At 29.1% G+C, this 14,225-nt stretch overlaps 1 protein-coding gene across 13 annotated transcripts in view; it reads left to right on the top strand.

Annotated features, from left to right (window-relative positions):
* The window catches only part of LOC132739596 (tubulin polyglutamylase ttll6-like), a 58,101-nt gene that overhangs the window by 1,968 nt on the left and 41,908 nt on the right, over nt 1-14,225 (top strand). For all 13 annotated transcript variants that reach the window (XR_009627029.1, XM_060727335.1, XM_060727331.1 and 10 more), the window contains exons 2-5: nt 5,313-5,795; nt 6,467-6,568; nt 8,945-9,098; nt 12,794-12,834. Coding sequence is in view for 12 of the 13 variants with exons in the window: in XM_060727335.1 (XP_060583318.1) it covers nt 5,552-5,795; nt 6,467-6,568; nt 8,945-9,098; nt 12,794-12,834 (541 nt within the window). In the remaining variant the exon portion in view is untranslated. The remainder of the gene's footprint in view (nt 1-5,312; nt 5,796-6,466; nt 6,569-8,944; nt 9,099-12,793; nt 12,835-14,225) is intronic.

Below are 14,225 nucleotides of genomic sequence, written 5' to 3' on the forward strand. Positions count from 1 at the left end.
TAAATTCAGTATCGGCAGAATTGTATTAGTTGTACATTTGTACACATTTTAGCCTGTCTTTGTATTTTTTCCAGAAAAAGCTGAACAGTTTAAATAAGATTTATTTTAAAGATTGTAACACCTTGAATGCTAGCATATTTTCTCAAGTTAGCAAATTTTACAATAATATTTTTTTCCCAAATTTAAAATTATGATGATTTAAATGTGAATAATGAACTTAAATCATTTATATTAATTTGAAGTGTGTATCCCCCCCCCCCCCCAATTTATAGCTGGGCTGCTTCCCCACAACCTGTGAAAAAAAGTCCTGATTGGCTCAGTTTGTAATTTATGAAATTGGTTTGTCTGCATATGACTTAGACTGAGCAATCCCTTTAACAAAACATTCATGTACACCAAATTAATTTTGAAGTTCACTAATTATTCATTGACTTTGAATGTTAAAATATTAAATTTGCTTGGTTTTTGTAAGATTGGCTAAAACATTGTTATTTATATTATAAATGTATTGTCTTCATTATACTGAGTCACAACTTCCTTAAGGATAAAGTCTTTAAGAAGGTCAAATTTAGTTTCACCTTGACTCGTAATTATTAAATTGAACTTAACAAAAGAACACTTAAAACAAAGTACATGTTAAATAATTCAGATATAATTTTGACCTCTAAATGACCTTTACTTTCAAGGTACGAATATTGAATTTAGCTAAGGTTGTCAAAACTTACACTGAGGCAGGCGAACTTTATACATTACTATACATTACTATGATACAGACAAACTAAGAACTCAAATCATTCTTTCATTCATTGGCATAATTGAATGGCCAATGGCACTTCAGAATGTTGCTGGGGTTCTAACCGGTTGGGCACTTATGGATTGCCAACAATATTTATAATGATTATTGCTTATTTGATATGGAATTTTGATTTGTATAAAGTATTTAGTCTTAATTGATAATAATAAGGTTTGTTTTTATTGTAAGATCATGTGGTGCAAAAGCTGCAACATTTAATTATGTATGAAATAATATTTGATATTCATATCTCATGAACTATTTAGATAATACACTACAGTGACTGGTTCTGTTTATTTTAGAAGTTTAAAGTGGCGTACGTACATGTTTCATGTTCATATCTTGAAAGTAAATAATGACTCTAAAATGATAATGAATCATCAAAATAAATATCCTAGACTTTTTCCTTTGACATTGGTAGATTTGTTTGATAATTCTGTGAAATGTGGTTCAAACTACATGTAGATATTGTGACTATAAAAATTTTAACACTGAATTGTTCTATCTAAATTAGAAGGTTCATTGTGTTTTAAACTGACCCATGGCATTAAGTTGGGTATTATGTAAAAATCAGTGAGCAATAAGTATGAAAGATTACCAAAAGTTAGTTTGTTGCTCATAACATTCATTAAGGGAATTTACCTGGCTTAACTTTGTTATTATTTATAATGAAGCCACTATAAGTCCATTTTTAATTATGATATAAATTTATATTTCAGCAAGGTTTATTTTTGTTATTTTGTGTAGAAAAATCATTTAGATATTATAATATAAACAGCTGGCAGCATTAGAACTGTTTTAATAGTCATCTATTATGATCTCCTTTGTATATATCTCCATAAAAGGCATAACATGTTGAATAGTTCTAATGGATTTGCGAACCTGCCAAATTACAAACTATTGATCAGTGGTTAGTTTATGAGGAATTATAGCCGTCTTTGTGGCGAGTTATCTATTGTAGGTCAAGAATACCTTGCCAGTTTTATCAGTCTTATTACTTATTAAGAATATCAATGGAATTAGATTTTTGAACGTTTGTGTCATTTTTTTTTCATAAATTAATACATCAAAAAGAATTGGAATATCATTATCGTCAGAATAAGTTTTGAAAATTCAATTTTTATTTTTTTTTTGTTTTGCTTCCATAATAAGAGATAATCGATTATTGTGATATTAATGTAAAGCAATTTTTTCTATTGTTTGTGTGTTTGACTTTTAATGCAGTTGGAGCAACCATAATATGTGCACCTTCATTTGTGCTGTAAGATATAAATCAGTTATCTAAGTGTACCACAGTGATAACCTAATGTTTACAGACACTGTAGAGAATGATTATATATGAAGTGATACTATGTAAAATCTGAGGATATTTACTTTAAACTTGTTGCTACTCAGACTGGTTTAAAGAAACTAAAGTATGATATTTATGTGATAAAATCAGAATATATTAAATGGTATACATTTTTATTAGCTCACCTGAGCACGAAGTGCTCAAAGGTGAGCTTTTGTCATCACTCTGCGTGCGTCGTGCGTCCTTCAAAAAATGGCGTCAAACTTTTCAAACAACATCTCCTCCTAAACTACATGGCCAATTGCAACCAAACTTTACAGAAATGATCCTTAGGTGGACCCCTTTCAAAGTTGTTCAAAAATTTAAATTCCATTAAAAACTCTGGTTGCCATGGCAACCATTAAGAAAAACTTAAAAAATCTTCTTCTAAAAAACCGTAAGAGCTAGAGCTTAGATATTTGGCATGAAACATCTTCTAATGAGTGCCTACCAAGTTTGTTCAAATCAAAGCCCTAGGGTCAAAATTGGCCCCGCCCCAGGGGGTCATTGATTTTCCCTATATGCATATAGTAAAAACTTAAAAAATCTTCTTTTAAAGAACTCAAAGAGCTAGAGCTAAGATATTTAGCATGAAACATGTTCTAATGGGTGTCTACCAAGTTTGTTCAAATCAAAGCCCTAGGGTCAAAATTGGCCCCGCCCCGGGGGTCATTGATTTTCCTTATATGTGTATAGCAAAAACTTAAAAAATCTTCTTTAAAAAAACCCAAATAGCTGGAGTTTAGCTATTAAGCATGAAACATCTTCTAGTGAGTGTCTACAAAGTTTGTTCAAATCAAAGCCCTGGGGTCAAAATTGGCCCCGCCCCGGGGGTCATTGATTTTCCTTATATGACTGTGTATAGCAAAAACTTAAAAATCTTCATTGAAAAAACCCAGATAGCTAGTGTTTAGATATAAAGCATGAAACATCTTCTAGTGAGTGTCTACCAAGTTTGTTCAAATAAAAGCCCTAGGGTCAAAATTGGCCCCGCCCCAGGGTGTCTTTGATTTTCCCTATATGCATATAGTTAAAACTTAAAAAATCTTCTTTTAAAGAACCCAAAGAGCTAGAGCTAAGATATTTAGCATGAAACATCTTCTAATGAGTGTCTACAAAGTTTGTTCAAATAAAAGCCCTAGGGTCAAAATTGGCCCCGCCCCAGGGGGTCATTGATTTTCCCTATGTGCATATAGTAAAAACTTAAAAAATCTTCTTTAAAAGAACTCAAAGAGCTAGAGCTAAGATATTTAGCATGAAACATGTTCTCATGGGTTTCTACCAAGTTTGTTCAAATAAAAGCCCTGGGGTCAAAATTGGCCCCGCCCCAGGGGGTCATTCATTAGCTCGACTTTTTTTTTAGATATATACATATTATATATATACACATATATATTTAATATTGATATATATATATATATATATATAAATATATATATATATATATATATATATATATATATAGATATATATATATATACATATATATATAAACATATTATGATATATATATATATATATATTATATATATACACATATATATTTAATATTTATATATATATATATATATATAATTATAAATAAATATATATATATATAAATGTACATATATATATATATATATATATAGATATATATATATACATATATATATACATATTATGATATATATATATATATATATATATATATATATATATATATATATATATATATATATATATATATATATATATATATATATATATATATAAATATATATATATATATACATGCATACATATACAACCAAGTTTGTTCAAATAAAAGCCCTGGGTTTAAAACTGGCCCCGCTCCAGGGGCCTATATACAGGTGAGCGACTTTGGGCCATCATGGCCCTCTTGTTTTATTTCAAATAGTCTACTCTATTATGAGACAGTTATATCATATGAAACTTACATTTAAGTAGCCTTGAAATATAAAATTTGATTAAATTGTATTGAATTTGAAACACAATAATTATTTGTTTTACACAAATAAGAAAATGAAACAACAGACTTGGAATCCATTTATTGTACAGTAGTAAATGGCATTTAAACGTTCAATGGAGTATGGCTGGCTTTAATGTTTTTCCCCCACCCTATATGTGACAGTTTTTGAAAGTATATAAATGATATCCCTATTTTAATTCTGAAGCATACAAGCAAACTTATATTATATATTTGACACTTTCTATGTGAAATTGAAAGTTGTCATTCTTAAAATAGTTTCAAACTCATTGCATTTATTTAGAATGTCCTGACTTGATAGTTCTGATATTTCTAGTACTGTAAAGTACTATTATGTGGCATTTAAAGTTTTACATGAACATAATTTTGAAGAACAATTATTTTTTGAATTATAAACTTCTGTATGTGGTATGTGCAGAGAAAAAGTATAGTCAGACAAATGTTTGAGGTCAGTAAGGTGATTATCAATTTAAAGGTGAAAGATTAATGATTTTAATTTCACATTTTATAGGCTAAATTTTCTTTTTATATCCCTGAATGTTATTAGTGGTATCATATTTTCTGTGTAAACATTGTATATTTGTCATATACTTCAAAATAACTCGGCCAATATTGACTTGGTACATAATGTAAAAGAACGCTTGAATGGGATATCATTTGATGTTACTTCTAAAGATGAAATAAATGCATTGAATGTTTGAAAAGCTTGTTATTAGAATAAAAAAAAAGAGTTAATATAGATGACTTTTCATTCCCAAAAGTGGAATATATCAATAAGTGATAATTATATGGATGTTGGTTAAGGGCATATATACATGTATAAGAGTGCTTTTACATTGTAAATAAAATTTAAATGCCTTTTAGAATTAGATGGCGAGCTTTTGTTAAGATTTTATTTGTAAAAAACTATTTGACTGTAAGTTAACAGTCTTTAAGCTGGTGAATTAACTACATAATAAGTTATATTGGTAAATGCAGCACTCAAAGGGTTAACTGAAACAAATTTTAAATGTGGACAGTGCATTGAGCACATAAACTTTCAGAATTGTACTTTTAAGTTTGTTTAATTATGAACTTTTAGCTTGTGTATTGAAATGGTATAGAATAAAAATGTAAATGATGATATTAAGTTAGAGTGTCAATGAGAATCATGGTAGCCAATTTGTTTTAAACATTTTGTGTCATTTGTTATTTTTCAGGTCTGACCTTTTTAACAATTCAATAGTGGAAGAAAAGACAAAAGAGAATTTAAGAATGTCACAGACTTACATACAGCCAGATTCCTGACATCTACTTCAAACAAAATTCTTGCAGCTAGTTTAATATTTATCACCAAAAAAAAAAAGAGAAAAAAGTCTGAAACACTCAAAATGATGATGTTGTAAAGGAGACATGATTACATGATCAAATAAAAAGGGTTAGTGGGAAAGATCATAAAATGGATTCCGATGGAATTTACGAGGAAACATACGAAGATGAATACGCTGATGATGAGATGCCGGATGATAATGAAGATGCCGTCGTGTTAAGCGATAGTTCAGACTCGGAGGAAAGCGAACCAGAAGACTCGGGATTTAGTAACAATGAAAATGGTGGTTCACAAGAGTTGACGTTACTAGACGAGGGGCCATCAGTGTTGATACAGCCATCAATACTTGATGACGAGGATGAAGGGGAAGACGGTAAGTGAACGTGTTGTTTATGTTGTATAGTACATGTACATTTATCTAATACTGGTGAAAAATTTTGGCACAAATATTTCATCGGACTTTCTGTGATCAGTCTAAGAGATAAGTGTAAAAAATAAATGAAGAAACAGCAAAAATACTTAATCAGTATGCTGCGCTTGTCAATTAGATAAATATATTAATCTTTGGAATTTTAATTGCAATGATAGTTGGGTGGAATAGTCTTATAGTATGTATGTATTATGTATGTATGTATTACTATTAACCTGTTTAAGCAGGAACATTATGCATGTATTTGTTTAAATACAGTACATTTCAAGACAGAAATTTTGACTCATTTGGAAACTTATGATTTGTAATTTGTAATGCAATGTATGCTGGTATAAATTCTATAACCCTTTTTCACATGTATTATAAATCTAAAGTAAAACTTATTAATTCTCTTTTTCAATGTTTAAAAATTGTAATGAATAATTTATTAATCTTTTCCATTGCCTATCAAAACAAGCATCATTTTTCTATGATCTACTTCACAATAATAAATTATAGCAATTTCTTCAGCTTGAATGTTTGGGATATTCAGTGATTTTTCAGAAATAATTACCATAGCATTTTTTCACATCATTTAACTCTCATTTTGTTTTCATGAATGAAAAAATTTGTAGATGAAGGAACTTCTTTAAGTATGCCACAATCCATACATTTGCCTCCCCTTGATTTGCTGGCAGACGTCACTGCAGAAGCTCGTTTGATGATGTCATCCAAAGGTGACATTTGTAGGCAGGGATCAAGTCTTAGAAATTAGCTGATTGTTTTTCTCAGGATAGTTTGGGTCTCAGGATAGCTCAGGGGTTGGGGGTTAGAAAACGTATTTTCTCTCAAAGCATAACAGTGGATATTCGAATAGAATACCACAAGTCTTGGCTATTTGTTGACATGCATGGTAGAAAAGCCAGGGGGAAAAGTAATATTGTGAAATATCATATTTTCAAGTAAATAGTAAACATATACTTATATTAAAGTGCAACAATTAAGTGGAATACATTGGTGTAAGCAGCCTTTGTTTTGAAATATTTAGTTTTGCATTTATATATATAATTGCATGGATAAATTTGTCTTTAAGTTGTTAGTTGTATGTATATTATAGAATTATTTAGATTGACCAAATTGTTCAGATGCTAAAAAAAAGTAAGATGGGAGTGAATTTTAATTTAAATAAAAAACTTGTTTGATTTCACTTATTAATACAAATTAGACATATAATAAAGCAGTTAGTTGTGTATATATGTGACTATTGGAAATGAAACATACACAGTTTCAAGTCCATTCTTTAAGACCCAGATGAATTAAATTTTATGCTAATTTCAAAGACTGAAATATTTCCATTATTTTCAATATTCAGATTTATTCAATTCTTTTGTATCCATTCATTTTCATTCTCTGGCATACTAATTAATAAAAACCTCAGCACTGATGTTTCTCATTATTCTATTTGAATGGCAATGTTTGCCTTGCCTCATTAAATAAAGATGCCTAATGTCCCCAGGCTAGCATAATGCAGTGACTTAAGTATGAACACTAAACAATATTTTCATGTTTATTGACATCACTCAATGTAAAAAGATTGTCATCATTCATGTGATGATTTATTCATCAAATGATTCAATCATCAAACAAATGATAGAGGAGTAAGACTAAGCTACAGGGAGATATGATTGCATGCCAGGCCACTCACAGTCACCTGCTATGGAAGAACTTTAACAAGTAAAAAAAAATATGAGCGGCGTCACGACAAAACCAACATAGTGGGTTTGCGACCAGCATGGATCCAGACCAGCCTGCACATCCGGGCAGTCTGATCCGGAACCATGCTGTTGGCTTACCAACTCTATTACAAGTACAGAAACTGATAGCAAACAGCATGGATCCTGATCAGACTGCGCGGATGTGCAGGCTGGTCTGGATCCATGCTGGTCGCAAACGCATAACGTTGTTTTTGTCGTGACGCGGCTCATATATATATAAAAAAAGCACCATAAAACAACAGAAGAATGAATGAATAAAAACCATCAAATGAGTGAATCATTCAAATCATGAAATGAGAAAAATCAATGCTGAAAATGTTTAATACTTTGACTAACAAATTGATAGATCTAGTATTTTTATGTTACAGTACACTTTACTATATTTGAGCTGTGATGTTGGTTATACTACTTTTTATTTTTTCTGCCTATCTTCCTAAGTTAAATAGCTTTGTAATTTATTATCAGTTTTTCTTTCAGTAAATTGATATTGATGCATTTTATTACAGAGAATTTAAGGTTTTTCAATTTGTCTATATTGAAAAAATTCTATATCACAAGATACGGAGAATTTACAAAATTTAATGTAACACAACTTTTTATGTTCAATTTAAAAGTTAGGCTATTTATGTTACTTTCTTGTTGAACTAACATTTTGCCTAACCGTTTGTAAAGCTTTGTACCAAAAATTATTTTCCCCCCTTTATTTTGCCCTGTAGAAGATTTCAACTTTTTTCTGTTGTATTTTCTTTTTCTTTTTTTCTTTTTGATCTACTAATACATTTTTCAAATTTACTACTTGTGTATGGAAAGAATAACATAAATTTTGACAGAAACTAAATGGAACAAAAGTAATTCTTATAGCTATCAGAAGGTAAAGTAGAGTGAATGTGAAAATACATTTTGTATAAAGTATAGCAGGAGAATGCATACTTTGAGTTGCCACATGTTATTTGATCAGTTCTCTGATCAGTTCTCTGAATGACATCAAGGTTTGGATATAAAAGTAAAAACCCGATTGTCTATTTCTTATATGTAGCTGAAATATGGCTGTCACAATTAAGAGGGTATAATGGCCTAGAAGTGTTCAACGCAACCAGGCCTGCATTATAATTTGATCCTTTAGATCAATTTGCCATGTTTCATTTAAGCTTCACTATTTTTGTACGACCTTGACTACCAAAACATTTAGTGTTACTACTTTTTTACAATAAATTCTAAAAAAAAATTATGTTACATGTACCTTGTATTTATAGATACTTGAATTAACCCCCCTTTCCTTTAAAGTTGTTACGAAATTTACTTGTTTATGATGTAGAAATATTGTATTACTATTTTTAGATACTGGTATCAGTACACAAGCCGAGGAAGAAGGCGAGGGTGAATGGGACGATGATGCTGTCACAACTGAGTCATCTAAAGATCTCATAATAGAACAAGAAGATAAAAAGGAAATAGAAAAGAAAATACCAAAGAAAAAGAAGAAAAAGAAAAAGTAAGGATTGTTTTGCAATAATCAGAGTTCCTGAAGATGATATGAAAATAATATATTTAGAATTATTTGCAGAATATGTACTACAATACCTACAGTGATTTAAGTGCTTGCAAAGAGTGATAAATTAATAGTAAAAAGTAAGTAGTAGCCAATTATAATGCATTGACAACTTACATGTAGCAATGTTAGGTGATAAATTATATAATTATTATTTAATATCAAATAATTTTAATCAATATAAATGGCGTGTTGGTCAAAACAAACCCCTAAAATCAATCTTTATTCCATGTATTTTATTAATTTCAAGTTTTGAAGCATATTTTTTTTTTATTAAATTAGAGTGCCAAATGTCAATTGAAGAGGGAAAGGGTCAATGTTAGTCCATAAAATAAGTAAACATTAATAAAACTGCAGCATTTTGTCATCAACGAAGCACTTGTCCATAGTGATGATAAAAAATCAAAAGTACCTTAAATGAAAGAATTATGTTTGTAAATTTCAAATATACTGACAAACATGTGTAATTTTATCAATAAATCCCATTTAAGTATTTGGTAGGAAATGTTTTATCCTTACTAGTTATAAAGCTATATTGGACTGTTGAACTTATCTAAAATTTCCTTTTTTGAAAATGATACAGCATATTTATTATTAATTTTTGTCTGATGCATAAAGCCTTTAATAAATCCTTTAAAATGATTGATCAGTGTTTTTCAGTTTTCATTTACTTCAATAATGTAGAATTTTTGTGTTAAGTAAATTTTAAATGATTTGCAAGTTATGTAGATATGTGACTTTACACTGTAAAGCATGATTGTTTTAAAATCGTTTATTGAAGTAAATCAGAGCTGTTAAATGGACAAGTTTAAGCGTTTAATTTATACTTGTACATAATATTTGTTCATCTGTTAAGCAGTGTTAAATCATTTTTATCACCGTTTTAAAGGCATAAAAAACTACAATACTATTGTGAATTGGTATTTAATGTTACAACATTTAAACATTGGTAAATTATAATCGGCATAAAAGGTTTTGTAGTACTGGGTTCATTAGAGCGTTTGAGATTTGTAACCCCTCTAGTCCGCTAAGTTTTTATGTTTCCCGGTTTAATCGCAATATTTCTTATATATTTTCATAGATAACATATTATTCCATTGAATGGCTTTTGTCAGCAAGCATGTATCAATTGATTGGGTGATTTGTTGACAGTAACACAATATGATTGTTAAAGATACTCGATGGAATGTTTAAAGTTTTGAAAAATGGTCCTTTAAAACATGATTTAAGTAGATTTTAATTTAATCGTATTAATACTCCTTGACTGGATTGAACAAGTAATTATTCCTGCATTAAAGTTAGGCTTTAAAGTGATTACTGAATGATATAATTTTTCTTTATAATTATAGGCAAGTCTGTGTTTTGAACAAATATAATTCTTTTTTTTTTTCTCTACCTTTGAAAATTACATAATGTATGTGTCTATGTGATATTTTAAGTCTCCTTAACTGACCTGTATAGTTGTTTTTCTTAAACTTATTGGGTTAAAGCTGTCCTTTATTCATTACTTTTAAATTCTGAGTAAAAAGGAAATAAAAAAGAAGTAATTTTACAGTTCATCATAAAGCCTTTCACCTTTACCTCACCCCCATGCAACTGCTAATTTATGAAATTGTTCGTATTTTAGAGCCATTGGTCATTAATTTCCATAATTTTAATTCAAATTTTTAAACTGACCTGTCAAATTATGTCAGATTTCACACACATGCCAAAAGATACTCATTTTATAGTGGTATGTATAGGTCTGTGAAGAGGTTGTCTTAAAGAATTAACTTCAAGTTAAATATTAAGTATTTAAGTAAGTAAATACATATTTTGTCATTCAAAATTGACCTTATTAGTTTCAGGCCTGCTTTTGCTGTTTTGTTAAAGAATTTTAGCAAATCTGAATGGTTATTTAGTATTTTTAATTGTAAAATGTTTTTATTAAAATGAATTTTTTTAAAAAAACGAAGTCTGTTATGTTCCCTGGTATAAAATGTCCTCTTTTTAGAAAGGTTATTAAGCTATAAATAATAGAAAATCAAAGTTATTTCCTCAGGATTGTATTATTAATTAAGTTTTCCCCCCTTTAGAGCTTTTAGAGAGCAATAAAGGGTGCGTAATGCAAGCCCTTTGTAAAAATGCAAATAGTTTAAATCTGTAGTTCCAGGAGGGATGGGGAAGGAGAGTTAGGAGGGAGTCAGGACAAAGCTGTTTAATTTTGTGAACTGAATTTGTATATCTCATTCAGAATGAATCAACATCCTCAAGTGACATATATACTATAATTATATCAATTTATTAAATGAAATTTTCTCTTTAAGCGCTGATCAACATGAAAACATTCATTTTGCATAATTTGTTTATGAAAGAGTTGTAAGGTTTACTTAATGGTTTATAGTAAGTGATATTTCATTAGACAAAACAAAATACAATGATAAGTGTAAAAATTATTGTTAGTAGTAATTATAAAATCTACAGCCATGATAAGTACAGTGTATGACTTGTATGCTATTTAAACTATACATCCTAAGTTGTAAATATTGCAACCTTCTTATCAATGAGTTATGCTATGATAAATTATAAAAGCAAGATTTAAAATTGAGCTTTTTATAAGGTTTTGACTTGGCACAGAGATAATGTTACAATGATTGATTTAATCAATGAAAGGTGAATTACTAGAGGGGGTTTCCTGCCAATATATACAAGTCATTTATGATAGTGTCAGGTGTGGTGAAATGTTTATTAAGTAAAACATAATTGTGGCTTTGTTTACCCTACTTTATATAAGCTGATAGTAAAATATGCAGGTTAACCAGACAGTTACTGGTCTAAGTGCCTTTTGAAATTGTATTTGACTACTGAATAATAAAGATTAGCAATATGTACTTCTTTTTTCTTTTTTTATTAAGAAATAAAAATCAATCATTCAGGTGGCATTTTGAAATATAAAATGATATTTGCATGTAGTCAATTTACAGAAATAGATTTATAAGATACCATATTTCTCCTATAACATGTACATGTATAAGCACATTCCAGTTTTTATAATGTTATTTTTTTAGCACCCCAAATGGTAAAGCCAGATGTAATTACCTCCCTATTATGTATCTACCATGATAAAAGTTTTTAAATTATCGAATCTATGCAAATTTATAAGAGCTATATTTAGTAAATTTCAAATATAAAAAAAAGCCATGCCGCCTTATTTGCAAATAAGTTAAGTACTATTTCTTCCCTTAACATGGTAACATCCATCTGTACACAATTTTTGACCTATAACACATTTTTTCATGCCATCTTTAGCTGTAACTTTGCTGTCTATGTTAAGAATAGAAAACACACTTTCTCCTTTTTTTTTGTGCTGTTTTTTTGTAATTGACCGAACTACATAAATCATTAATACTCCGCGAAAGAAATAGATTTGGTAAATCATATGATTTATACCTTTTTATTTTATTTTATTATGTCCTTTTAATTAAATACCTTTGGTGAAACAAACAAATTCCTAACATGAAAGGAGGGGCACTGTTGAGTATTTGACATCTGCTTTAAGTACTGGTATTTTACAATTTAAATCATGTTTTCTTATATAAGTTTAATATCATTCAGTTTGTTTAAGTCTGACTAATTTTTTCCTGTTCTCTTTGTTTCAGATGGTTCTACATATGTCTTTCAAACTGTAAATATGATGTTGGTGAGTATGTTTTGCAACTTGAATTTTATTATCCAATCAGACCCCACTTTCATTTCATTCTGACATTAACAACCATATAAAATTTGTAGTTTTATCTGGGTTTGTACGCAAAACAAAAATCTCGATCATTTATTCTCACTCTACAAAATTTGAAAATACATGATTAAAATAGCATTCAGGTTCATGATTTCTGTATGCAGGCCTCGACACTAACTTTTTAAGCAGGTGGTACGCCGGACCACTAGATTTGAAAGTTTGGTGGTCCTTCCAGAAGTCAGGTGGTCAGTTATCATTATTATATCATTTAACTGCAAATGTAGAAAAACAATGTTTAAACTTGATGACAAAGATGTATTATTAACCTTTAAAGAAAACAGATATTTTAGATATATGTTTTTCATCTAATCAGAAATTAAGGAGAGGTCAGTAGGTATTCTATCGTAAAGTTATTTGTTTTGTTTTTTATCGCATTCAAAAATACACAGCAGAGCTCTTATTTATGTTAACTTTTATATTGAAGTGTTTTCTCCCTCAACTCAGGGAATAGTGAAACCATTTGTGCATGTTATTTTCTTACTGTTATTCAAATATTCATTTCTGATACGTGGTACGTCTTATAATCATGATAATTAAATGTATCTTTTATACATTAACATTTTTACTGAAAACTAATAAATTATCTTATTCTTGTCTTTGAAAAAAGTAAATATAATCTAAAGGATAAAAAAATAACAACATTATATATATAACTATACTTTATCTTATTTTTCTCACAGATTTATAATACAGAATTTGTACCTTCCTGTTGCTTGTTAGTTAATATTCATTTTTGACATTGAGTATTTTCAACCTTTTAAAGTAATTTTAAATCTAGAAGAAATATATCTCTTATCGTTTGACATTTAAAATAAAGATAAATAGCAAAGAATTACTATATGTATTTTTTCCAGTTCCTTTCGTTTACTGCTGTTATTCAAGTATCTGAAATTTAAGTTTATCTGATATCATATAATTACCATCATCCGATACTCCCCGTTGATAAACATGTAACATAACATAAATGTTAATGGTTCCGCCTTAGGTATCGGACGATGCATAATTACTAGCATCATTTGAATGAATTTGTGCCTAAATTAATATCACAAATTCTAAACTCTTTTAACTTGCATAAACAAAATTTTAGCGACTTGAACAAAATTTTAGGGACTTAAAAATGAAAGTTATGAATGACTTAAGAACTTCTTTAACTAACCAAAGATTAATGTACCATAAACATGAACATCGGACACATGATTTTAAACAAAATGTATACAACTTGTTTTTGACCAAATCGTCATTCTCCCAAATGAGCCTAGCATCAACCAGAAAATTCAAGTGGTCCGACGGACCAG

Source organism: Ruditapes philippinarum, unplaced genomic scaffold, assembly GCF_026571515.1.
Source record: "Ruditapes philippinarum isolate M1 unplaced genomic scaffold, ASM2657151v2 ctg1033_1_1_1_1, whole genome shotgun sequence".
Taxonomy (NCBI): domain Eukaryota; kingdom Metazoa; phylum Mollusca; class Bivalvia; order Venerida; family Veneridae; genus Ruditapes; species Ruditapes philippinarum.